The sequence below is a fragment of the Acomys russatus genome, chromosome 16 (assembly GCF_903995435.1).
Source record: "Acomys russatus chromosome 16, mAcoRus1.1, whole genome shotgun sequence".
Classification (NCBI taxonomy): Eukaryota; Metazoa; Chordata; class Mammalia; order Rodentia; family Muridae; genus Acomys; species Acomys russatus.
In genome coordinates this window covers 12,938,610-12,963,917 of record NC_067152.1, presented here as the reverse complement: position 1 = coordinate 12,963,917, position 25,308 = coordinate 12,938,610, and the positions used below count along the sequence as shown (strand labels likewise).

Below are 25,308 nucleotides of genomic sequence, written 5' to 3'. Positions count from 1 at the left end.
CTTTCTCTTAAAATCAAAACTTTAGTCCTTCCCCTCTTCAAAGAACTTAGCTATAACTTTATACAGTAGAACGAGAGGAGCTAGAAATTACTAAACACGTGAAAAAATTTCTAAAAATTCCTGCTTGCTAACTCCCCAAGAACAGTGTTGGTCATTATAGAATTGAAGAGAATTTTTGAGCAGGTGAATCCTGTTCCATCCACATGTGTCCCATGTGTTTTTCTTTAAATGACACTGTGCTTTTGCTGCTATGGATCTTGGGTTTTCTTGCCTTCTGTTGAAGTAAAGATAACTTCTAGATATGCCGGGGAAGCCACTTTTATGGAGCTTGGTCATAACCCATTGACATTTACGGGTCAGAGTTGACGAGTTTTGAAAAAACGGTGTTTTACCTGTTGACCTTCAATATATTGAATGAAAGTTACTAGTTTTAAATTGTATTTTGTAGCATCCTGATAAAGATTCTATAAATTTAAAGAACATAGGCAAAAGTCATCCATTCTATTAAAGATAAATCTATCTCTTAGTAGGAGAAATAACTAGTGAGAGCTGCAAAGTTACTCCACTGTAGTCATCTGATTGCTTTAGTACCTCTAAGTCCAAAGGTTTCCAAGAAAGGCCATGAAGCAGCAGCCTATTCGCGGGGCAAGGGGTGTTCCCATCTGTCAGTGCTGTTATCCAGGTCCCATCTTGTGTTTTCTTTCAGTGTTGAAAGTTAGTAATTTTGATTCAAGCAGCTCTTTTATGTCATTAGGTAAATGCTTATTTAAAAGCTTCTGTTCTGCTGTTTTGCCACTTTTCATCTTCAGATATGGTTTTCTCTAATATTTTAAGTAGTAACCTCAGTAGAAGATCACTTTTGAAGAAATAATTACACTTTAGTAGTACATAGGAAAAAGACACCACTGTCTTAATTTCAGTCTTTTTTTTTTTCTTGCCTAACTACCCATTGAGAACTGTCTTGTGGTATCTACCTTGAATTCATAGGTGCAAAATTATTTCAAATAACTTTAAAGGTTAACAAAAAACACATTTCACATGAAAGTATCTGTAGCTTATCCTTTTCTGAATTAATATTGTAAAAATGGTGGTATCTAAATCTATTATAGCTTTTTAACAATTATGAAATTTTGTTAATAGAGCTACTACACAACATTTTAAGATGAAAATTGATTTATTAATGTCAAATTCACCTATCTTAAAATTTAAAAATTTGAATACGAAATATGAAGTTGTAAAACTATATGGTAGTGGGTTTTTTTGTTTGAAAATATTTAAATGAAAGATATGTTCACATATATGCAAAGGTCTGTAAGTTAAATACTAAGGTATTTGCAGTTGTTGATTTTATATATTTCTGTACTTTGTTTTTTGAAAGGGAGGCAAGAAAAAGGTGAATTTAAAAGAAGTCAGTAGTAAATATTAAACGAAATTAATGTTGAAAAGTGTTCCCTCAAAAAGAATTTTTCTAAGCTTTGAGAGCCACTTTAATGGATTACTTTTAGAGTTCTATGTAATGTACCCATGTAGGACAAAGTGATTTAGTGGGTCCTAACAGTCTAATAGTCAAGTAAATTCAACAGCATTACAGGAAGAGAAATAGTATAATTGAGTAAAAAGTCTGAAGGTATGAAAAAGTAAACTAATTCTGTACCTGCAATTACCTTAGTTTCTCATTGTGTTAATTAGCATGATCACTGTAGAAACCAAAGAAAAAAAACTATTCAGTGTAAACATCATGATATAATTTGCATTCCATTTTCCCTGTGAGTATAAGTTGTTAGATATTGCAACGTATGTAACATAAACCACACGTCAGCTGTTTCCTGCTGCGCTGTTGACAAGGGCCCCATTCATAACTCTTCTTTTATCCTTTCAGTGAATAAGTAATTATTCAATATAGAAGGCAGGATATTTGGACCTGGCTATTTAATGTGGCAGCACTCTGTAATGAAATCTGCTGTTACTGGCAACCGGAGAGGGGAATGTAACAATTCCAGCGTGACTGTAACCTTATCTGCCTTGACTGAATGTTTGTTTGGCACATCAGTGAACCTTTTATCCCAGTGAGTGACAGCTCCCGAAGGGTCACATTTACATCCATTCTATCATGTATTGTAATATTTAATGGTGGACAAGGTTGAGTGAGACTAGGAGTAATCTGAACTTGCTTTTCCACTGAATTAAGGCTAAAAGACAGCTTGATCTCCAGTATTGTGGTGTAACATACTATGACTTATCATTTGTTTATGAAGGCTAATCTTACTGATTACAATTTTTTTTTTAATGCAGTAAGAGTATTTGTTCTACAAAACTGAGTCTTTCCAATGTAAATTCTTTTAAATGGTTGTGCTGCTTGCCTTTTCCTTACCAGTGACTGTTTCACAGCATCTCTCTGACATAAAGCTTCATTCTGCCTCATTTGGTGGGGGAATGGGAGCTTTATTTGTTAAGAATCTGTGAGTTCTTAGTATTAAACTTGCAAAAAACAGTGTGGTGGTGGGGGGCAGAGTTTGGAAGCAAAGATTAAAACCAGGTAAATTTTATGCTGTGTTTTTGAGGTTCCATAGCTGTATTTAAAGAGATATTTACATGATTTAATTTATGACACTGAATTACTAGTGAGCTTGTCCAGGATGAGCTATTTTGGTAACAGTTTTTCTGGTGGGTTTTCATTTCACACATGTAATTGGATTTCAGACATACTTGTTCCATGCAAGCAACCTGTTTTCACTCACTGTTAAATGTTGATGTTTTTCATTCATTTTCATGCCTTTGCTAGAGGATAATTTTCTTTACTTATTTTGTAGTGGTTCTTAAGATTCAACTTATGTCTGTTCTTCTGTTAACCGTATTTCAAATGCTTTTTAAAAACATGTAGAATATATGAGCTGTGCTGTGAGAAAAATTACCAGTTCTATAACGTCTCACGTTCACATGAGATCCAAGAGAACTTGGAATGACTTTTCAATCTGTCCTGTCATTTGAAAACTATAATTTATAAAAGAGAAAGGTTAAAATATACTTTAAACATTTGGAATCGAAGGGTCACTGTGGTGTGTCAGAGAATGTAAATGTGGGAACATTGTTTATAACTTTGAGAAGATAGAGGACCAATCTGTGTATGGGCACAGTTTCCTCAATGATGAATTTACAGTCTGTATTATCTGAAAGCTTCTTGGACCATTGTGGTTCCTTCTGAGAGATGTCACAACATTTGCTGTGGCGGCCCAGTCAGTTGCTGTTTTCTTTGCTTGTTTCAGCCCGATGGCCTCTGTTCCAGGTGCTGTTGTTCTGCCAAACAAGGAAACACTGAAGAGTCTGCAAGTACTATTAAGAAAGATCACGGGGGACAATCCAAGAGACCTAAAATTTACTTTGGGACACGCACACACAAGCAGATTGCTCAGATTACTAGAGAGCTCCGTAAGACGGCCTATTCGGGGGTCCCGATGACTGTTCTCTCCAGCAGGGATCATACGTGTGTTCATCCTGAAGTAGTGGGGAACTTCAACAGAAATGAGAAGTGCATGGAATTGCTGGATGGAAAACATGTGAGTACAGCTACTTTTGATTTAAAGGAAAAGAAGTAAGGCTGTAAAGGTTCAAATTTCTTGATATATGTTCTATGTATTTTTCTAGTGGTCATTAAACAATATGAAAATCAAATTAATTACTAGCTTTGATATTTTTTGGAAAATATGTGCCGAAAGAAAATCTTAATTCACATTTAATCTGATAGATTTTGGTTTTAAAGCTTATAGATATTAATTTCTGTTGTATTCAGGTGTAATCTTTTTCTTTTAAATCCCTCTACCCAAAACAGTTGAACATGGGTGATGCCAGATGAGAGAATAAAAATCTTTTAAGACTATTATCTAATTAGATCTAATCATATTTTGTATATTTAAAAACTTCAAAATAAGATAAACTAAGCAACTTTTGAAATGTTTAACGTCGATATACATGATTACACCAATTTATAATTCTAATTAGTACACTTAAAAATTATATGAGATTATTAAGTTTAAAACAATGTCATGCATGGTCTTACATTTTTCTAGGGAAATTGGAGTGTTGTGAATTTAGGATAGGTAGAATGAAATGAGGTATGTTTTTGTAAATACCATTTTAATACTGGGCAGTATTATTCTGGGAGTCTATATTTGGTGTAGCTAATTTGCTTGAAAATTGAGGTTGTAAGTATGAGATTGTACTCAGAAATATTCAGTGAACCAGTGTATAAAGTAAACAATGGTAATATATTTTGAAAATTTTTTTGTCTATTATTTTATCAGAGTTGATTCTACACAAACGACTATGAGTGAGAATCCCAAGAATTTTGTTTCACTGATGGATGGGTCACCTTCTATTATGTATTATGAATAGAATATGTTTTATTGTTCTCTTACTTTATTTTAACCAGATGAGAGTTTACTCGGGTAATTTTTAGGCCTATTCAAGACATTCTCTCTCTCTCTCTCTCTCTCTCTCCCTCTCTCCCTCTCTCTCTCTCTCTCTCCTCCTCCCTCCCCTCTCTCCTCTCCCTCTCTTCTCTCTCTCTCTCTCTCTCTCTCTTTTGAGACAGGGTTTCTCTGTGTAGCCTTGGTTGTCCTGGACTCACTTTGTACACCAGGCTGGTCTTGAACTCACAGTGATCCACCTGCCTCTGCCTCCTGAGTGCTGGGATTAAAGGCATGCGCCACCACGCCCAGCTCTCAAGACATATTCTAATAGCCATTTAGGTTTATGTTGTAGCAGGGACTTTACAGCATAAGCGGTGCAGTGGACAAGCTGGAGTGAAGTGTTCTGAGTAAGGAAGAGAATATAGAATTATTCAATGAAAATCACTGTTAAAACTCTTTCTCATCAGCTGAAGAATTGTGTGGAATCTCTTCCACACAAGTTTTGTTTTTGTGGTGAAACAAATAGCATGATTAGGTAAACCTTTTTTCATGAGTTGTAAATGGCTCTGCTAAACTCAAGTGTTGGCTGCCATTGTCATATATACCTTTAAAAGTTTATTTTTCTACTTGTTCTTGACAAATTATTACGTATTTGTAGGAAATACATAAGTTAAAATATATTGGTGAAAGCAATTAAACAATTTAAGCCAAATAGCTTTTGTATAATAATCTGGAATCCTGCAATATTATGTGCATTTGATCTTTATTCTCATAGGTTTGAATTATGTGAAAATAATTTAGTAGACTATGATTCTCGGAGTTTTCTGTTGTATTGAAATGAACAAGTATTTCTGTTTCGGATATTGGTGATATAAGTAAGCAAAGACAGTTGTGGCTTGCTGTACCCCAGCTCTGTGCCCAAGGGCTTCCTCCTGGGTGTACAAGAGCCTTCGCTTTCTTGTTCCCGATCCCTCAGAGGAATTGGGTATTGTAATGAGGGCCAGTTACAAAGTCACCATAGGTGTCTGTGTCTACTATGGCTGAGGTACCAAAGTGCAATGATAAATAGATAACTGACATTGAGTGAAAAGAGTTTAAAGTGTGATAACAGCCCAGCTGACAGACTCCCTTCTGGGTTCTGTTACATGGCTCAAAGGGATGAGCTTCTGGCTTCACTATCAGCCTGCTCAGAGCTATCACTCTAAGAGCCCTTAAAGTGTAAACACTCTGATTCTTGGCTTGATCTCGAGGTGCTTGTGTTTTTGTTCAGTTTCTTTGAAAGTGCCTCCATACTGGAAAGATAGGTACCTGTCTGTTAAAATGTTTTTTTTTTTTTTTTGTTTCAATTAAGAAAAGAAAATTAAGAACGCCAATTCTTTGAAAAGTTTTAAATATAGACTATCTTGTTTTTTAAATATTCAGTTGAAGCAGTTGGAGATATGGCTTGGAGGCTAAGAACACTTGCTGTTTAATTTCCAGCACCACATGGCAGCTCACCACTGTCTGTAACGCCAGTTTTAGGGAATCTAATACCCTGAAAAAATTATTTGCTGGAGTATATATCTGTATATTAATTCTTAAGCAAGAACTTAATCATGCTTTATGCATTCAATGCTTATTTTTCTCATTATAACATCAATAAAGAACCTAACAAACAGCCACTTACTTAAAAGGGTATGCCACTTGGTTTGTTTTGAGACAGAGTTTTACTCTGTAGCTTTGACTAGCCTGGAACTCAATCTGTATACCAGGCTGGCCTACTCAAAAGATCTGACTGCCTCTGCCTCTCGAGTGCTGAGATTAAAAGCATGTACTGTCATACCCAACCTTGAAAGGTGTGCCTTTTGTATAAATTTGCTTAACATGTCTGCTGTTGGTCATAGAAATTGAGTTTTGTTACAGATTTCTTGGGAGTTTTTTGTTTTGTTATTAAGCTGTGCCCTGTATAATCACACTGAAGATATAATGAGAAATTTGAAGTTTTGACAAATTGCTCATTACTCAGAGCTTCTGGTACTTTTATTACTCAAAGCTTAAACTTTTGTTAAATGTTTTTTGTAATGTGACTATTAGCTTTATACAAATTACTTACTCATTGACCTAATTCACTAACTCATTTATTTTACTTGCAAAATGTCACTGTGGCGCTCAGGTAGGCCTTAAACTTACTATCCTGTTGCCTCGGGCTCCCAGGGGCTTGGATTACAGGTACCTGCCACCATGCTGGGCTAATCTTACACATTTTAGATTTCTCCTTTAAATTTATGTGTGTGTGTGATGAGCCTGCAGGCACACTACATGCATGCAGGAGTCTGTGGAGGCCTGAAGAGGGCAGCAGATGCCCTGGAACTGGAGTTAAATGGTCCTAAGCTGCTGTATGTGTGCAGTGAACGAAAACCAGGCCTTCTGCACGAGCAGTGTGTGCTCTTAAACAATGAGGCCTTTCCTTTGCCCCTAGTTTCATACAGTTTATATTAATTTGTGAAGCATTCAAACCTGGAGTGAATTATTAAAGTCTAATTTTTTTATTAATACTTGTAGTGAAGTTTTCCTTCCACTAACATAGTAACAAATACATTAATAGATAACATCAAAAATAGGAATTACTGGTGGCCCTCTTTGAATGTTCATACAGAGACTGGAGAGTGTGACTCGGTGCTAGGGTGCTCATTTAGAGTGTGTGAGGCCCTACATGAAATACCCAGTACCACACATGCAAGAGTGTTCATTCAAAGATACGTTATACCTTGACAGAAACTGTAAGAAGTATAAGTTAAAGGAAGATTTTGTTTTTCACCTTAAAATAGGCAGGATGGGGACTAGGGATATGACTCAGCCTTGCAAGCATGAGGACAGTCTAGGTGCCTGGTGTGAAAGGAACTAGTTCAATTTTGGTGCATTAACTGAGTGTTCATATATGAGCAACAGTGAAATGAGATGTTCTCGATATAGTTTTTATCTAAATATTTATTTTAATATCGCGTCATTTTATAGAGATGTAAATTTCTTTTCTTTCCTTTTTTATTTTTTTTTATTTTTTTTATTTTTTGGTTTTTCAAGACAGGGTTTCTCTATGTAATAGTTCTGATTGTCTTGGAACTCACTTTGTAGACCAGGCTGGCCTTGAACTCACAGAGACTCGCCGGCCTCTGCCTCCTGAGTGCAGGGATTAAAGGCGTGCGCCACCATGCCCAGCACAAGCTGTAACTTTCTATAAATATATATAGAAGAATTATGAGATATGTGAAGATGTTAATAGTATATGTTTTGAATAATATAATTATAATTTGGAATTTTGAGGGTACTCTTATTTTTTATGAAATTTCTTGTAGTTACCCCTCTTTATTTTTTCCCTCAAGATAGTCCTTCTGTCTTTCTTTCTTCCTTCCCTTCTTCTCTTTTTTCCTCCTCTCCCTTCCTTGTTTCCTTACTTCCAATATTATTACGTGGCTTAAATTTGAAAAGGGACAAGAGAGTTAACAAATTTTCTTCCTATGCCTTTCACCTAATTCTTTTTGTTTGTTCGTTTTTCCAGATAGGGTTTCTCTGTGTAGCCCTGGTTGTCCTAGAGCTCGCTTTGTAGAGCAGGCTGGCCTCAAACTCAAAGATCTGCCTGCCTCTGCCTCCTGAGTGCTGGGATTAAAGGTGTGCGCCACCACTGACCAGTATTCTATTCTAAAAGCAATAAGAGATGCTGTTGCTTTGGTTATCCTTCCAGAAATGTTTTATGGCTAATGTCATGGCTATATCAAACAATTTAAGAATATTTTTCTTAAGTTTCTTTTGTATTTAGACTTCTTTCTCATTCTGAGTCAATTACTATAAATTCTTTAAGTGGTTTTGAATATGGCCTGTAATTCTAGCTACCTGAGGCAGGAGGATCACTCAAGCCCAGGAGTTCAAGGTCAACATGGGCAACATGGGCAACATAGAGAGATCCCTGTGCTTTGGCAGGGAGATTAGGTTGTGATTATAAATATGGAAGTATTGGCTTTCTCTACAAAGTATTAGCTTCTGGTTTTTGTAATGTTTTATAAATTCTGAGATAACCTTATTTTACTCCTTTACTTCTGTCTGTTTCCAGGGGAAATCCTGCTATTTTTATCATGGTGTTCATAAAATTAGTAATCAACAGACATTGCAGTCTCTTCATGGGATGTCCAAAGCCTGGGACATAGAAGAACTGGTCAGCCTTGGGAGGAAGCTGAAGGCTTGCCCTTACTACACAGCTCGAGAATTGATAGATGATGCTGACATAATATTTTGTCCCTACAACTACCTCTTAGATGCGCAAATAAGGGAAAGTGTGAGTATAAATAAAAACTAAGGCTTACTGTACTCACTAAGCTAAAAGTCAACTGGGAAAGCGTTTGAATGTTTCATATCTTTTTTCCTTTGTTTTGAATTTATGTAAACAGAGTACCAAAAACATGTTCAAAGGTAAATTAGGAGCTGACTCTTAAACCCAGTTATTTTAATTTCTAAATTAGTAAAGAGTTAAGGTTCTGACTGAAACCCAACTGTAGTGTGCTCCTTGGGCTTGGCTGAGTCACCCCGGGCTGGAGGGAGGGTGGTTGTGCTGGGCTGTCTGAACTTTGCAATGGTCAGTGGCATCCCTGATTTTATCTCTGAGACGCCAACAGATCCTCACAGCTGCTTTCGTCAGCAATACCTGTAGACATTGCCAAATGTCCCTGTGTCCCCTGTGGAGCAAAATTGTCCCCATTTAAGACCATTATATAGCCATCGCTCTCTCCACTCATGAAATTAGGAAGTTTTGTTTTGTTTTGTTTGTTCTTGGTTTTTTTTTTTTTTTTTTTTTTTTGGTTTTTTGAGACAGGGTTTCTCTGTGTAGCCTTGGCCATCCTGGACTCACTTTGTAGACCAGACTGGCCTCGAACTCACATCGATCCGCCTGCCTCTGCCTCCCTAGTGCTGGGATTAAAGGCGTGCGCCACCACGCCAGGCTGTTCTTGTTTTTTGAGACAGGATTTCTCTGTGTAGTCCTGGCTGTCCTGGAGCTCACTTTGTAGACCAGGCTAGCCTCGAACTCAGAGATCCACCTGCCTTTGTGTCCTGAGTGCCACTACTATCTGGCAAAGTTAAGATCTCTGGAGGAAAAATAACTGTCTTGAAGAAGGTAAGAGAGTATGTTCTATGAAAGCGTGCTTTGTGATTTTTTTTTTTTAAGTAGTGAACTCTAAGTTTTATTTATTTGCATCATTCTTACAGAGATTCTGCTTGCAATAGCCTAAGGCAGAGAGTAAACAATCCAGTGTGGTCAGTGGCTGCTTTCTCTAGGTGTGACTGTACAGGTCATGGTAGTTTTCTGCTCATTTTTTTTTCTCTTTCAGGGTTTTTTGTTTGTTTGTTTTACTTTGTCTTTAAGACAGACTTTGATGTAGCCCAGGCTAACCTTGAACTTTCTATGTCTCTGAGGGTGACCTTGAGCCTCTCATCATCCTGCCTCTCCTGCCCAAGCGCCAGACTTGCAGGTGCATCCACCACAGCCAGCTCTTGTGGTGCTAGGACTCAAACCCAGGGCTTCATGCTTGCTAGGCAAGTACTCTGCCAACAGAACCACAGCTCCAGTCTTTACAGTTCAAAATTGATAGTCATTTGAATGTTTTCGATATTTAGTTTAACTTTTAAGTTTTATGTGTATTGGTTTGCCTGAGTGCAGCACATGTGTGAGGTGTCCACAGGCCGGTAGAAGGTGTTGGATCCCCCATGAACTGACGTTACAGACAGTCTTGAGCCCTCGTGTGAGTGTTGGGAATTAGCACAGGTCCTCTAGAAGAGCAGCAAGTGCTCTTAGTCACAGAGCCATCTCTCCAGCCACTGTCCTCTGCTGCTGTGCCTTTTATTGGTTAGCTCTTCATTCGGCATATCAGATATAAGGATGTTGGTGAGGGGAGCCTTTATGTTACAATTATTCTATCATTCTCTTACTTGAAAATGTACTTCTCTCTTTGCTTTTGGATGGAGTCTATATTTAAGAATAGTCTGGCACAGAACTGCCTTTTCATCCCTCACTAGGTCTCCCTCCCTGCCCCCGCTGCCCCCCCCCCCCCCCCCCCCCCCCCCCCCCCCCCCCCCGCGTGCTCCTGACAGCCTCCCAGAGATCCCTGTGTCTGTGCTTTGGCCTCTGCCTGCTACAGTGCTCTGCCTTGTTTCTGTCCTACTGGGAACCCCTGCCCTGGAGGCTCAGTCTTATTTCTGTTCTTCTCTAGTTCTTTTTCAGTTGCGACCAGACCTGTGTATGTTACTACTTTCTCAAAGTAATTTACTGGCAGTTACTTTAATAAAATTTCCTTGTTCTATTACTCAGGATTTTCTATTGCAAGCTTGAAAAAAAAAAACCTTAAAAAGAAATAGTCAGCTTTCTTTTCGTTGTGATGGCTTCATCCTTAGGAAGTGCTTTCCTTGTGGGACCAGGGACAACCACAAGCAATTAGCTAATCTGGAGGAAAGAACATGAGCTTGCCTTAATCCCCTGCAGTTACTCTGCTTGGCCCAGTTTGGATGGCATATCCATTCCTGTGTTTGATCCGGTCTCTGGCCACAGAGGACTGGAATACTTTAACTGATGAGTCTGTTATGAGCTTCACTTTATTTTACCCTTATTGTGAGAGATGTGATGTCACTTGATTTGCAGATTGGTGGTCTTCTCCAGCATCATGCTGGAGAGCAACAGTGTGGCACACGCTTTTAATGCCAGCCCTCGGGAGGTAGAGGCAGGTGGATCTCGGTGGGTTTGAGGCCAGCCTGGTCTACAGGGTGAGTCCAGGACAGCCAGGGTTACACAGAGAAACCCTGTCTTGGAAAAAAACAAAAAACAGAAAGGTCGAAGGTCAGGTAAAAATGACACAGTCGTGTACTGCACTACATTATGTTAAATTTTTCTTTTTTCTTTTTCTTTATTTCTTTTTAACCATTGGATCTGCATTTTGTTTTGTTTTGTTTTGGTTTTTTGTTTGTTTGTTTTTTGAGACAGGGTCTCTGTGTATGCTTTTCTGTCCTAGACTCTTTGTAGACCAGGCTGGCCTTGAACTCAGTGTGGATCTGCATTCTTATTTCTCTTCTAAAGGTTTTTTTTTTGAGGGATAAGGATGCGGCTCATTTGTTAAAGCACTTGATTAGCAAGCATGAAGCCCCCATGCTTAATCCTGTACCACACACACAAAGTGTTTGATAATCAGGGTTAAAATTGTTATATGCAATAATATCATGTATATGTTTAAAAAAAGAAATATAATACAAAATATCTCTCAGGGGGAAATTTGTTCTGAAGGCTTCTTTATTGTACGATTGCATACCTTCTGTGTAGCCATGCTCAGTGGAAAGGCACATTTCATTGACGGGGGATTGCCAGAGGTCTTCAGAGTGAGACGTGGTGGGCTCTGTGGTCTAGAACTGTCTGCTGCATGTTAGTGCTTCTGAAGTGTTTAAGGCTTGAGTGTCAGTTCCTTAATGGAACGTACACAGGCAATATTGGCCTATATTGTGAATTTTTAAATGAAATCTTTTGTCTGCTGCTACTGTCCATTTTGTCAAATGTTTTAATAGAAAACCATTTTGCCTTACAGATGGATATAAAGTTGAAAGAACAAGTTGTCATTTTAGATGAAGCTCATAACATTGAGGAGTGTGCTCGGGAATCGGCCAGCTACAGTGTAACAGAAGTTCAGCTTAGGTTTGCTCGGGATGAGCTGGACAGTTTGGTCAACAGTAATGTAAGGAAGAAGAACCATGAGCCTCTACGAGATGTGTGCTATAACCTCATTAAGTAAGAATTTTTGTCTGTCAGTATATTTGTGTCATCTTTTTTGTGTTAAAGACATGTTTTGTTTTATTGTGTCAGAATATTTTAAAGTTAGTAAACTTGAGGGGCTTAAGAGATGACTGAGGCTAAGAGGACCTCATACTTGTGCAAACCCACACTTGGGCCACTAAGCCACCCTGTCCCCATCTCATTCCTTGTCTTCTTTGTGTTTGATTTTGGATCAGTTTCTAGCTATTGTTTGGTCCTCTACTTGTTACCAAAGTTTTCACAACCTCCATATGGGGTTGCAGCTCAGGCTGGGAGCTATGGGGTAAGGGTTACCTGCAGTGCTGCTGAGGCCGGCTTCTGGGTCTCGGGCCTGACCTCTCCCTGGAGTATGATTCTCATAGACAGTTATTAAGATATCCAATATATCTTCAACTTTAAGTCCAGAATAACGTTCCTCTCTTTCCTCTATCTACTGTCTCCTCACTCTCCACATTCAGTCTTTCTCAGCTGAGGAAACAGAGCTACCAGTTCCTCAAGTTAAACACTGAATGTTGTCATTGGTCACTGCTTCACCTCATCGTCCTTAAACACTTAAAATACTCACTTACTCAAAACTCTGTTTCAAACTTTGGATAGAGGCCAAATTTCCCATCCTTGCTCTAAACGGTCTGATTCCAGCTTGTCCCTGTAACATAGTTTGTACTATTTTCTAGTGCTGCCCATGGTGATAACTACACTGCTTTTCTTTCACGCCCTCAAAGGAGCAAAACTTCACACCAGCTATTCCTTCTGTTTTGAAACTTTTTTTTAATCCCCCCTGGAACTAGCCACTTTTCTGCATTCTGCTAGAAAATCACTTCTGGGAGAATATCACAGACTTTCATATTAAAGCAGGCATAAGTTGTGATTAGCTTTATTTTCATGTGTATCGCTGCTCCCCTCTGCGCTGCAAGCTAAGTGAGCATCTGATCCATGAGCTTTGTCTTTTGCCCTGATACTGTCTTCCTTTTTTGGGGCGGAGGGTGTTTTGTTTTCTGGGGTCTTTTTTGTTTTTTTGTTTTCATTTGTTTTGTTTTGTGACAAGGTTTCTTGTGTTATAGTGGCTATTCGTTTATTTATTTATTTATTCAGTTTTTCAAGACAGGGTTTCTTTGTGTTATCTTGGCTGTCATGGACTCTTTTTGTAGATCAGGCTGGCTTCAAACTCACAGCAATCTACCTGCCTCTGCCTCCCAAGTTCTGGGATTACAGGTGTGTGCCAACACACACAGCTCCATTTATTTTTATGTGACTTTTTATGAACATACTATACCTGGTTGTTAGATGTAAATAAAGCAGTGCAAATCCACAAAAAACAAAAACAAAAAAACCTCACACTTGTTTCTTTCTTAATAAAATTTGCATATGCTTATGCAAATAGTTGTATTACAGTATGTTTTTGTTTTTGCTTTTAAGACAGGGTCTCTCTGTGTAGCCTTGGCTGTCCTGGACTCGCTTTGTAGACCAGGCTGGCCTCGAACTTGAACTCACAGCGATCCGCCCGCCTCTGCCTCCCGAGGGCTGGGATTAAAGGCGTCTCTGCCTCCCGAGTGCTGGGATTAAAGGCGTGCGCCACCACGCCTGGCTTATATTACAGTATGAAATGTGCATTTTTTGGAGGTGTGTTAATCCATGCCCACATCCTAACAACTCCAAGGAATGTATACAAATCCACATATGAATAATAACTTTTCAGTTCTGTTGTAGCAGTACGTCTAAGGTTGACACTGGTTGACAGAATTGCTTTATTTTATTCCAGTTGGTTAGAGACAAATTCTGAACATCTTGTAGAAAGGAGCTATGAATCATCCTGTAAAATATGGAGTGGGAATGAAATACTGCTGGAGTTGTACAGAATGGGCATCAGCTCTGCCTCCTTTCCCACTCTGCAGGTAAGGGTGTCCTGTTCCCTGCCCACGGTATCCATCTCGTCAGCTAGATGCCACGTAGGAGCGAGAAGAACCACAACACACCCAGTAAAAAGCCCAGAATCTTTAAAAAAAAAAAAAAACAACCTTAAAAATAGTTTTTAAATTATCTTATCTAAATCTGATAATCTTTAGTTGATAACACAATTTAGTTTGAACGAAATAAGCCTTTAAAGGAGTTCTTTATTCGTAGCCAAAAGAAACCAATATTTTTAAGGTCTGAATGTTTTTTTTGGTTATGTTTCGTTTTCGGATTTGGTTTTTTGTTTTGTTTTTGTTTGAGACAGGCTTTCTCTGTGTAGCTTTGACTGTCCCGGATTTACTTTATAGACCAGGCTGTCCTTGAACTCACAGAGATCCATCCGCCTCTGCCTCCCTCAGTGCTGGGATTATAGGTGTGCCTGAGTCTCTTTTATCTGTTCTCTTGGCATCTTCTAAGTTCTTCTAAGTTCTAAATAGGGTTTGTGTTCCTGTGATAAAATGCCATGACCAAGCTGGGCTGTGGTGGCACACCCCTTTTAATCTCAGCACTTGGGAGGCAGAAGCAGATGAATCTCTGAATTTGAGATCAGCTTAGACTACAGAGTGAGTTCCAGGACAGCCAGGGCTACACAGAAAAAGCCTGTCTTGAAAACCCAAACCAAACAACAACAAAACAAAGCAAAAAACAAAAACAAACAAACCCACCATGACCAAAAGCAACTTCAGAAATGATTTATTTGGCTTACGTATTCTAGATCATGCGAATTTGTTGAGGGAAACCAAGGCAGGAAGCTGGAGGCAGAGCTGAAGCAGAGGCCATGCAAGAACAACTTGTTTTCTATGGCTACTCAGTTGGCTTTCTTACACCTCCCGGACCACCTGCCCTGAGGTGGTACCGCTGGTAGTGAGCTGGGCACACCCACATCAAGTCGTTTATCAAGAAAACGCGTCACAGACTTGCATACAAGCAGTTGGACTGAGGTACTCCTCTTCCCAGCTACGTCTAGGTTGTGTCAAGTTGACAAAACCAACCAGCATATTTGCTAAGGGATTTTTTTTTTTTAGATTACATGAGGTTTATTAAGTGAGCATGGGAAGAGGGTGAGGGGGGAGGCATACCCCAGAGAGAGAGAGAGAGAGAGAGAGAGAGAGAGAGAGAGAGAGAGAGAGAGAGAGAGAGAGACAGAGACAGAGGAAGAGAGAAAGAGGTAAGAGAGTAAATGCTTCTGAGGGATTTTTATATCTTTTGCTCATTCTTCGAATTTTGTTGTTGCACATTAGGAGTTTTTCCTGTGTTCTGAATACAAATGCCACATTAGACAAGTGTTTACAAATACACTCCCAGTCTGTGACTTACTTTTCATTTTACAGATAGTAAAGAGCAGAAGAGTTTAGTTTTTTTTTTTAATGTTTTATTTAATTTTAATTTATGTGTGTTGGTGTCAGGCAGTTGTGAGCTGCCATATGGGTGCTGGGAATTGAACCCGGGTCCTTTGGAAGAGCAGGCAGTGCTCTTAATCACTGAGCCATCTCTCCAGCCCCAAGAGTTTAGTTTTAATGAAGCTTATCTTACCTCTTCTTTTCTTCTCATGAGTTATGTGTTTGCTGTTGTATCTGAAAACTCGTCACCAGCTCCACAGTCACTGACTTGCTTCTATCTTCTGGACTGTTGTTTTTGCAGTTTACACTTAGATGACCCATCTTGAGTTATTTTTGTGGACTTTGTAAAGTCTAGTTAGTTAGTTTGTGATTGTAGTCAAACTGTAAGTCAATTTGATTGTTTGCTGTTTGTTGTTTTTGTTTTTTGAGACAGGGTTTCTTTGTGTAACCCTGGCTGTCCTGACTTACTTTGTAGACCAGGCAGGCTTCGAACTCACAGAGGCAGAGGCAGAGGCAGCCTGGCTCTGAGTGCTGGGATTACAAGCCTGTGCCACCACCACCCCTATAAATCAATTTGAATAGAAACTTATTATCTTAGCAATATTCTATCTTCCAACACTCAATGATGGATTATCTGCATGACTTTGAGTTTCATTTGAATTTTTTCAGTTGGTGTTCTATAGATTTATTCACAGCTATATAAAGAAGTGGCTTTCTCCTAGCATTAGTGTCATATAATTGAAAGAAAATGTTTATGTTTAATGTATACAAATGATAATTGGCCATGCATTTTTTTTTTATAATGCATGAAGTTAGTATGTAGTATTTGTCCTTTGGTTAAGGGTATTTTATTTAGCATGTCTTCCAGTTTCATTTATTTTGTTATAAAATGGAAGGGTTCTTACATTTTTTAAGTTATTTTATTTTTTGAGACTACATATCATTTTTTCCTTCCCTTTTTTTGCTCCAAACTCTCCAATGTGATTCTCCTTGCTCTTTTACAAATTTATGGCAACCTTTCATTAATTGTTGATGTTGCTGTTGTTCTTGGTGGTGGTGGTGGTGGTGGTGTGGTGGGGTGTGTGTGTGTGTGTGTGTGTGTGTGTGTGTGTGTGTGTGTGTGTGTCTGCATGTAGTATTGGATAATCAATTGGTAATTGGAGTGCTCCTCCTAGATGAAGATTGTCTCCCCACATTTCACCCACATTTCTTTGAGTAGGATTGGGGCCTCGGCCCTCCCGTCTACAGTAGCTGTCAGCTGGCCTTGTTTAGCTCAGGGTTAGGTTGTCATATTGCTGAGACTTCGTGGGTGGAGCCTGGGACACAAAATCTCACAGCAAATTCCTATTCCTCCTACTTTTACAATTTTCCACACCCCTCTTCCACAATGGTCCATGAGCCTTAGGTGCAGGAGTTATATTGTAGATGTATCCCTTTGGACTGGGCTCTGTAACTCTGCATTTGGTGCAAAGAGAGGTTTTCTTAATGGATGGTGAGGTCTCCGTTTAACGGGCTAAATCCAGAAGAGGATGTCAGGAAGGGTGCTTTTTATTATTTAAGATTTAAAAAAAAATTTGTATATGAGTGTTTGTATGTGCACCATGTGCATGTCTGGTGCCCCTGGGGGTGAGAAGAAGGCATTGGATCTCCTGGAACTGAAGTTACAGACAGCTGTAAGCACATGAATGCACTGTATATGCTCATAGGGTATCAAGTCTCTTCTTGGTAGCCTGCTATCCTTCCTCCGAGTGCCACTGGGCCTCCCCATCAAGGGGAAATGACCAAATATGGGGCACCAGAGTTCATGTGAAATTCAGACCCCACACTCCACTCAACTGTGGAGAATGTCCTCTCTATTGGCTAGATCTGGGTAGGGGTTTGATGTTTATTGCACATATTGTCCTTGGTTGGTGCCATAGTTTGAGCAGGACCCCTGGGCCCAGATCCACCCATCATAATGTTCTTCTTGTAGGTTTCTAAGACCCTCTGGATCCTTTGTATTTCCCCATTCTCCCATGCTTCTCTCCCCTAGAGTCCCAATAGGATGTCTATCCCACTTTCCTGGTAGGTGAAGACTGTCACGGGCCATGCCCCTTGGGCTAGTGTCTAGTTATAAGTGAGTATATACCATTTGACACTTTCTGCTTCTGGGTTAACTCACTCATTATTTGTCCACAAATTTCAGGATTTCCTTGTTTTTAATAGCTGAGTGGTATTCCATAGTGTAAATGTACCAGTTTCTTTATTCATTCTTCTACTGAGCCATCCCTCCAGCCTTGTATTTTGTTTTTGTTTTTGTTTTTGTTTTTGTTTTTTTCACTTTTGGAGAAAGTTTTTCACTTTTCCTTATGTAGTCTGGCCTTGAACTTGCTGGATACCCATTGATTACCCTGAACCCTCTACCTTCCAGGTGCTAGGAGAGCAAGCAAGCACTACCACATCCAGTCTGTGTGTGTTTTATTTCGTATTTTATTCATTCCATTCATTACTAACCATATTCTTACTTCTTCTCATGGAAAGATTTGTAGGCTAAGGAATTCTTAGGTCAAGAATAAAATGACTGATAGCAACCTATGTTTATTCTTCAATGCATCTGCTCTTAGATTTTTATTTTCTTTTATTGTTTCCTTAAATTGTTTAAATTTTACTTATCGGGACTGGGGTATGGCTCAGTAGAGTCCCTACTCAGTAGTCTTCTTTTGGTTTGGGTTGTTTCTTTGAGACAGGGTTTCTCTGTTTAACAGTCCCGGCTTCCCTGGAACTCACTCTGCAGACCTGGCTGGCTTCGAACTCACAGAGGTCCACCTGTCTCTGCCTCCTGAGTGCTGAGATTAAAGGGTATGTCAACACACCTGGCCCCCGTCTACAGAGTGAGTCCAGGACAGCCAAGGCTCACACAGAGAGACCTGTCTCAAAAAACAAAACAAAGAGTCAGTTAGTACTTTTAAAATTTAGTTCATTGTTTCTGAAATGTACTAAATAACATACCAGTTGCCTGAAGAAGTCATCCTTTTAAATGTCTTTATTCAAGTGTCTGGCCTAGAGGAGTATTTGCTAACATGGGAATCCAAACTCTCTTGCTGGGCTTGGATTGTGGGTCAGTTACAAAAGGCCCAGAGTGCATGAGGCCTGTCTGCCTGTCTGCCGTGATAGGTAAGAAGGCAGGAAGAGAGCCGCAAAGTAATTTGACATTCGTGTACACCTGCTTCACGTTAGCTTGTGTTTATACATCGCAAAGGATTTCCTTCTGTCACCTTCTTCATCCCCTTTATGAATAATATGTTAATTTCTTACAGAGACATTTTTCAGCTGTTCTTCAAAAAGAAGAAAAAGTCACATCGATCCATGGTAACGAGGAGGCAATACAAATACCTATTATTAGTGCTTCAACTCAAGTCATGCTCAAAGGACTCTTCATGGTGCTTGACTATCTCTTTAGAGACAATAGCAGGTGAGTGAAGATACCTGTTTTGTTTTGTTTGTAGCCTACAGGTCAGCAAGGTGGCTGAGCGGGTAAATGTGCTTTATAAACAAGCCTGGCAACAAGAGTTCCATCCCCCAGAGCCACATAAGGGTAGAAGGAGAGGACCCGTTCCCCAAGGCTGTCTGCTGACTGACACTTGCCTGCTGTAGTGTATGCGTACAATAATAAACGAAAATTTTAAAAATCAGCCTAACCGCTGGGCGGTGCTGGCAGCGCACGCCTATAATCCTAACACTCGGGAGGCAGAGGCAGGCGGATCTCTGTGAGTTCAAGGCCAGCCTGATCTACAAAGTGAGTTCAGGACAGCCAAGGCTACACAGAGAAACCCTGTCTCGAAAAAAGAAAGCAAAACAAAACAACAACAACAACAAAAACCCAGCCTAACGAATGCTATTTTTAACTTAGTAGGAGAATCTTAAGTGTTACCGCTGTATAGCTGTATAGCTGTATAGATCGTTCTTACTGACACGGACTTGGGTCAGTTGAAATATGCCTTCTCATTAATGACAATAAATACTGAAATTAGTAAGTAAGTGCAGTTACTCTTAACTCCTCCTTCCTTTGAACTCCAGCGCGATGTTTAAACATTTTCATTTTCTTTTAAGTATACTTTGGATCTGTGTCTGTCAGTACCCAAAAGTTCTTTTCTTGTATGTCTTGCTTGTTTTCACTTAAGACAGGATGCATGTATCCCAGGCTGGCCTCAGACTGGTGCCGCAGAGGACGGATGACCTTGAACTCCTGATCCTCCTGCCCTCACCTCCCGCGGCCGGGATCACAGGCCTGGGTCACTGTGCCCAGCTTACCTCTTGAAACTTAGAGCTCTACCAGGGTCCACGGTCTCCTAGTGTTTTATACATCATATTATCATGTCAGGTATACTTGAAACTACCATGTTAACCAGCGCCATAGGCATGCCTGCAGTGCGCACTCATCACCACTGTTCATTTCCAGGAAGTTAGCTGTTCCTCTGTTACTGTTGCTAGTAACTTCTCTTTTCACGTTTGTTCTTTGTAATTATTTCAGACAAGAGCAGACATACTTACTTCATTTAGTATAATTTTTTTTCAGAGCTCTTCTGTGGAGAGCATACATCACACTTTATTCCTTTTTATGACCACATTTTTGTTAATCTTTTTTTTTTTTTAATTGTAAGGTATTTGGGTGTGTCTGCCTTTTTACTGATATTTACAACGCTGTTGCGAATATTTGTGTACAGATCTCTGAGTCGGCTTTCATTCCTTCTGGATGGATGTATTTTACCTGACATATGACAGTCCTGTTTAACTTTGTGTGTGCACTGCCTTAGTTTTCTGCCCAGCAGTTCTACCTACCATTTGGCCTTCTCATTTAGCAATGCTAAGGTTCTTATGTCTCCATATTCTTGCTCGTGTATTCTTTCTGTTCTGGGCATTTAAAAAACAATAATAATCATCCTACTGGCTATGAAGTGAGTGCTCCTCATGGTTTTGATGTGTATTTCCTAGTGTCTAATGACGTGTGACTCTTTGTATACCTGTTGGCCAATTTTATGTCTTCTTTGTAAAAATAATCTACCTAACGTCTACTGTTCATTTTTAATTACTTGTTTCTTTTAATTGTTGATTTCTATGGTTATTCATACAACTGGGATATTACTCCTCTGTTAGCTATAATAATACTTTGTAGTTCATTTTTACTGTGTTGTGAGTCATCTTTTTACAGCTTGATTTTGTGTGTGTGTGTATATGTGTGTATGTGTTTTTAATGCAAGAATTTTTTTTTTTTTTTTTTTTTTTTTGGTTTTGGTTTTGTTTTTGGAGGATTTTGGTCTCACCGTATAGCCGAGGCTTTCCAAATACTTTGCATTGTCCTGCCTTAACCTCCTGAGCTTGGATTGTATATGTGAACTACACGGTTGAGCAGAGCTTTTTAAGTTATGAAATCTAATTTACTCATCTCTCATTTTTAATGTATCTTGGAGTTTTATAATTTTGAGGCTTGAGCATTTTATAAAAGTCTCTTCACAGCTACTAAGTCCCTGACTTGAACTTAGAGATCTGGTCTCCCTAGAGGTAAAATTGCTGTGAGAACAACACATTTTAGCCTGAGTCAGCCTAGGGATTTTATTTATTTGTTTATATTTTTGTTTTTCGAAACAGGCTTTCTCTGTGTACCCTTGGCTGTCTTTTTTTTTTTTTTTTAAGATTTATCTATTATTATATATACAGTATTCTGCTGCGTGTACACCTACAGGCCAGAAGAGGGCATCAGACCTCATTATAGATGGTTGTGAGCCACCATGTTGTTGCTGGGAATTGACCTCAGGACCTCCAGAAGAGCAGTCAGTGCTCTTAACCATGAGCTATCTCTCCAGCCCCGCCTTGGCTGTCTTGAACTCACTTTGTAGACCAGGCTGGCCTCGAACTCACATTGATCGGCCTGTCTCTGAATCCCGAGTGCTGGGATTACAGGTGTGTGCCACCATGCCTGTCCAGCCTAGGCATTTTATAGCTTCTTAGCGATACATACAGGTTGGGATGGGAGCACATAGTCTCTGATTTAGTCACCTCATGAAAAGAAACTCTAAATGAAGGCACCGTAAAGTAGCTTAGCAAGTCAAGGTGCTTGCCATCAAGACTGATGACCCAAGTTTAATCCCTAAATCCCACATGGTAGAACTGACTGGCTCTGACCTCTACATGAGTGTCCTAGCATTTGTACACTGTGGAACAGGCATGCTCCTATGCATACACAAATCAAAGGGAAAACCTCTGTGTGTGTGTGTGTGTGTGTGTGTGTGTGTGTGTGTGTGTGTGTATGTTTTCGAGACAAGGTTTCTCCATGTAGCCTTGACTGTCCTGGACCCTCTTTGTAGGCCAGGCTGGCCTCGCACTCACAGTGATCTGCTTGCCTCTGCCTCCCGAGTGCTGGGATTAAAGGCGTGTGCCACGACCGCCTGGCATTCTTGACTTTCTTTAACCATGATTTCTGTTTTTTACTTAGTAACTGTAACAGTTAAGCAATGGAGGGTTCCAAGACCTGGAGCTGGAAGTAGGAAGGCATGAAGTTGAATTCTGGTTCTGCCATGGTTTATGTCATGTTTAAAATGAAATTGAAAAGTAGCTAATGAGGCTAGCTAATTAGGTAATTTTTTTAATATTCCTTGTAAGAATTTATTAAATTCTATTATTGCATGGCTTTATTTACATCAGAATTACTGAATTAACTAGTACCGAGGACATTTTCTTTGCATGGGAAGGCATTGCACTCTGTTGTTTTACAGTTATGAGGTTTGGTAAATATGAAGCTTGATCATTATATTTTATAATGTTTTGTTATTCCGTTAACATTGTCTTTGCATATAGATTTGCAGATGATTATAAAATTGCTATTCAGCAGACTTATTCCTGGACAAATCAGATTGCTGTTTTTGATAAAAATGGGGCCTTGGCTGTACCCAAAAATAAGAAACATTCACGACAGAAAATTGGAGTTTATGTGCTAAACTTTTGGTGCTTAAATCCAGCTGTGGTAAGCTCACTCTGTCCTAAGTGCGACTTGTCTTGACCAGAACCAACAATTAAATGGCTGTGCTTGGCTTTTTAAGAAGATGATCTCATCTGTCTGGTGTCTTCCTGTAGGCCTTTTCAGATATTAATGACAAAGTACGTACCATTGTTCTAACATCGGGAACGCTGTCACCCCTGAAATCCTTTTCATCTGAGCTTGGTGTTTCATTCAACATCCAACTAGAGGCTAACCACGTCATCAGTAACTCCCAGGTGAGCTGCTCTGCTGTGCCTTGTTGATTCTCTCCATCTTTTTACCTGAGAGTAATTCCATATAAATGAATTAAAGGACACCATACATTCTAATAAGCAAACTGATAGGAAATTCACATTTTAGTTTCAGAAAAGAAATCTTGCCAGCTGCTTAACAGTATAACAGGGTCCATGAAAGGAAATGCTGGCGCTGCCCTGATAGCTTTATCACTTTAGATTCAATGACTGCTAAAAATTCCTTATTCTAGTATGTTTTATGGAATATAAAATCAAGAAAATATTTGCTTTTCTACTATAGTTCCTATGTGTAATTATCTGTTTCTCTTTTCTGTTAGACTGTGGTATATTCTTATCTTTTAATTCATTTTTAAAACTGTGTGCTGTGGGTGTGCCTCCATGAATTTATGTGTGCTGTGTTCATGCAGAGGCCTCCATGGGCCAGAAGAGGAGTCCCTGGAACTGGAGGTACCAGGAGTTGTGAGCCAGATGATGTGGGTGCTGAGAACCGAGCTCAGGTCCTCTGTAAGAGCAGTGCACCGAGTCCTCTGTAAGAGCAGTGTATGGTCCTAATCAGTTTTCCATCTCTCCACCTTTTTGCTTTGTTCTGTTTTGACACTGTCGTTTGTGGCCCAGGTTACCATCTGCCTTGCTATGTAGTCAAGGATGACTCTGAACTCCTGATCTTCCTGCCACCACCTCTCAAATACTGAACTTGTAGGTCTGAGCTGGCGCTCCTGGCTCTGTGTGTTTTTATGAAGTAATTTAAAGTGGCTAGCTACCTACTTAACAGCATGCCTATGTACCTAGCATTGTTCTAGCTCTCTGTAAAAGTATATGCACAGGTTTACTTGTGGAGACATTTTTAGTTGCTGGAAAACAGTACTTACAGTCAGTGGCTGGGGCCCATAATTCTACGTGTCTGTGTCGCTGAGAACTTGCCAGAATGTGCCTGTTGAGAAGCATCGCTGTTGCAGGCTCCACATTCCGTGCTGCCTTGGCTAGAAGCATAAGTTAATGCAGGGCGGGAAACTCAGTGCCGTCTGTGCCCTGATCAGTTTTAGTTTCACCCTAATGTACAGAGTCCGTTTAACCTGGACTGTTACCGCATCGTAAGAGTAATGGCTACAGGATAGCTGAATAGTGTTTCAATATTGTCCATCAGCTTAAAAGCTATGCTTACATCTCAATTGTGATTTAAAATACTCACGTAGAATAAAATTATCATCCCAACATTTCAAATGCACAGCTTGACGTAATTTATATCCACTTTTTGCCCAGTCTGTCTCAAGAACTTTTTCACTTTTAAGCGGAACCCCAAGGTACTTGTTTTTGATTGGCTTTTGTTTTTGTACTTAGCGTAATGTGTTGAAGGCTTGTTAGTACTGCAGAGGATGTCCTCCACATTCATCTGTGGCAACATGTATCAAATTTTCTTTTTATGCTGCATAATGTATCACTGTATGCCTATGCCGAAATTTGCCTAGCTATCTGTCTATTGATTTTCTTATTTTTTTTCTTGAGAAAAATGATAAATTTTAAGGCTGAAGAGATAGTGCAGCAGTTAAGAGTACTTACTGCTTTTGTAGAGGACCCAGGTTTAGTTCCCAGCACCCACAGTGGGTGGTTCACAGGTGCCTGTAAAATTCAGCTACAGAGGGATCTCATATCTCGGCCTCCGTGGAACCTGCACACAAACACATACGAAATTAAAAGTAGTAAAAGTAAATGTTTTAAAAATTATAAATTTAAGAAAAGTTGAGATAAAAGTATTAATTTATATCTTTTTATATTCATCAATTAATAACATTTAATGATGTTTGCTTCTCCTTCCCTTCTACCTTTGTGTTTGTGTATATATGTCAATGAAGAGAGAACAAATATTGTTGTCTACAGAGAGGGTAGGAGGTGGGATGCATCCTCTGTGAAGGCTGTGGGGGACCCATTGGACTGTGAGGGTTCAGTGTCCTTAGCATTGGTAGGGTCTTCCCACACATCGCTAGCCCAAGTAATAGGAGCTTACTCTTTTCTAACCAGTGCCCTCACTTTAACTGCCAACACCCTGCCAGGCTGGATATAAAATTGTTTTGTTACATCTGCCAATCCCGTAATGAGGACTTGGATTTGATTTTGACAACTTGAGTCCTGTGGCCGAGGGAGAGAAGACTCCCCTCCAGACACTCTTAGAAACTTTTCAATTGTTTGTGTGCATCTGGAACCAGTTAATTTTTTTTCACTGAGCACACTCTTTTCCTTTGTCACTTTATCCACAGATGATAGAAACAACCAGCCAGCATTATTGTTTTCTTACAAATTATCAAAAGTTTAATGTACAGGGCTATTAAATTCCTGTTCCTCACAGAAGGTGAGTCAGGAGCATCAAACATGTTTATCTTTCTCTCAGTAAGTTCTTTAAATAGCACTTACCATGGACTTTAGTGCTTTCCACGCGACCAGCAGAACCTTTAGTAACTGTTGGCTTCATTGAGTTGCTTGGCCAGCTTCAGACACCACAAGCCCACTAGAGAAGTTCACCCATAAAATTCTGTTTTTC

At 39.5% G+C, this 25,308-nt stretch overlaps 1 protein-coding gene across 1 annotated transcript in view; it reads left to right on the top strand.

Moving 5' to 3' along the window:
- Nucleotides 1-25,308, top strand: part of Brip1 (BRCA1 interacting helicase 1) — a 124,083-nt gene that overhangs the window by 34,343 nt on the left and 64,432 nt on the right. Inside the window, exons 6-12 of the mRNA XM_051158202.1 lie at nt 3,264-3,554; nt 8,491-8,712; nt 11,996-12,195; nt 13,979-14,111; nt 18,806-18,960; nt 22,341-22,506; nt 22,617-22,757. Coding sequence (XP_051014159.1) covers nt 3,264-3,554; nt 8,491-8,712; nt 11,996-12,195; nt 13,979-14,111; nt 18,806-18,960; nt 22,341-22,506; nt 22,617-22,757 — 1,308 coding nt within the window. The remainder of the gene's footprint in view (nt 1-3,263; nt 3,555-8,490; nt 8,713-11,995; nt 12,196-13,978; nt 14,112-18,805; nt 18,961-22,340; nt 22,507-22,616; nt 22,758-25,308) is intronic.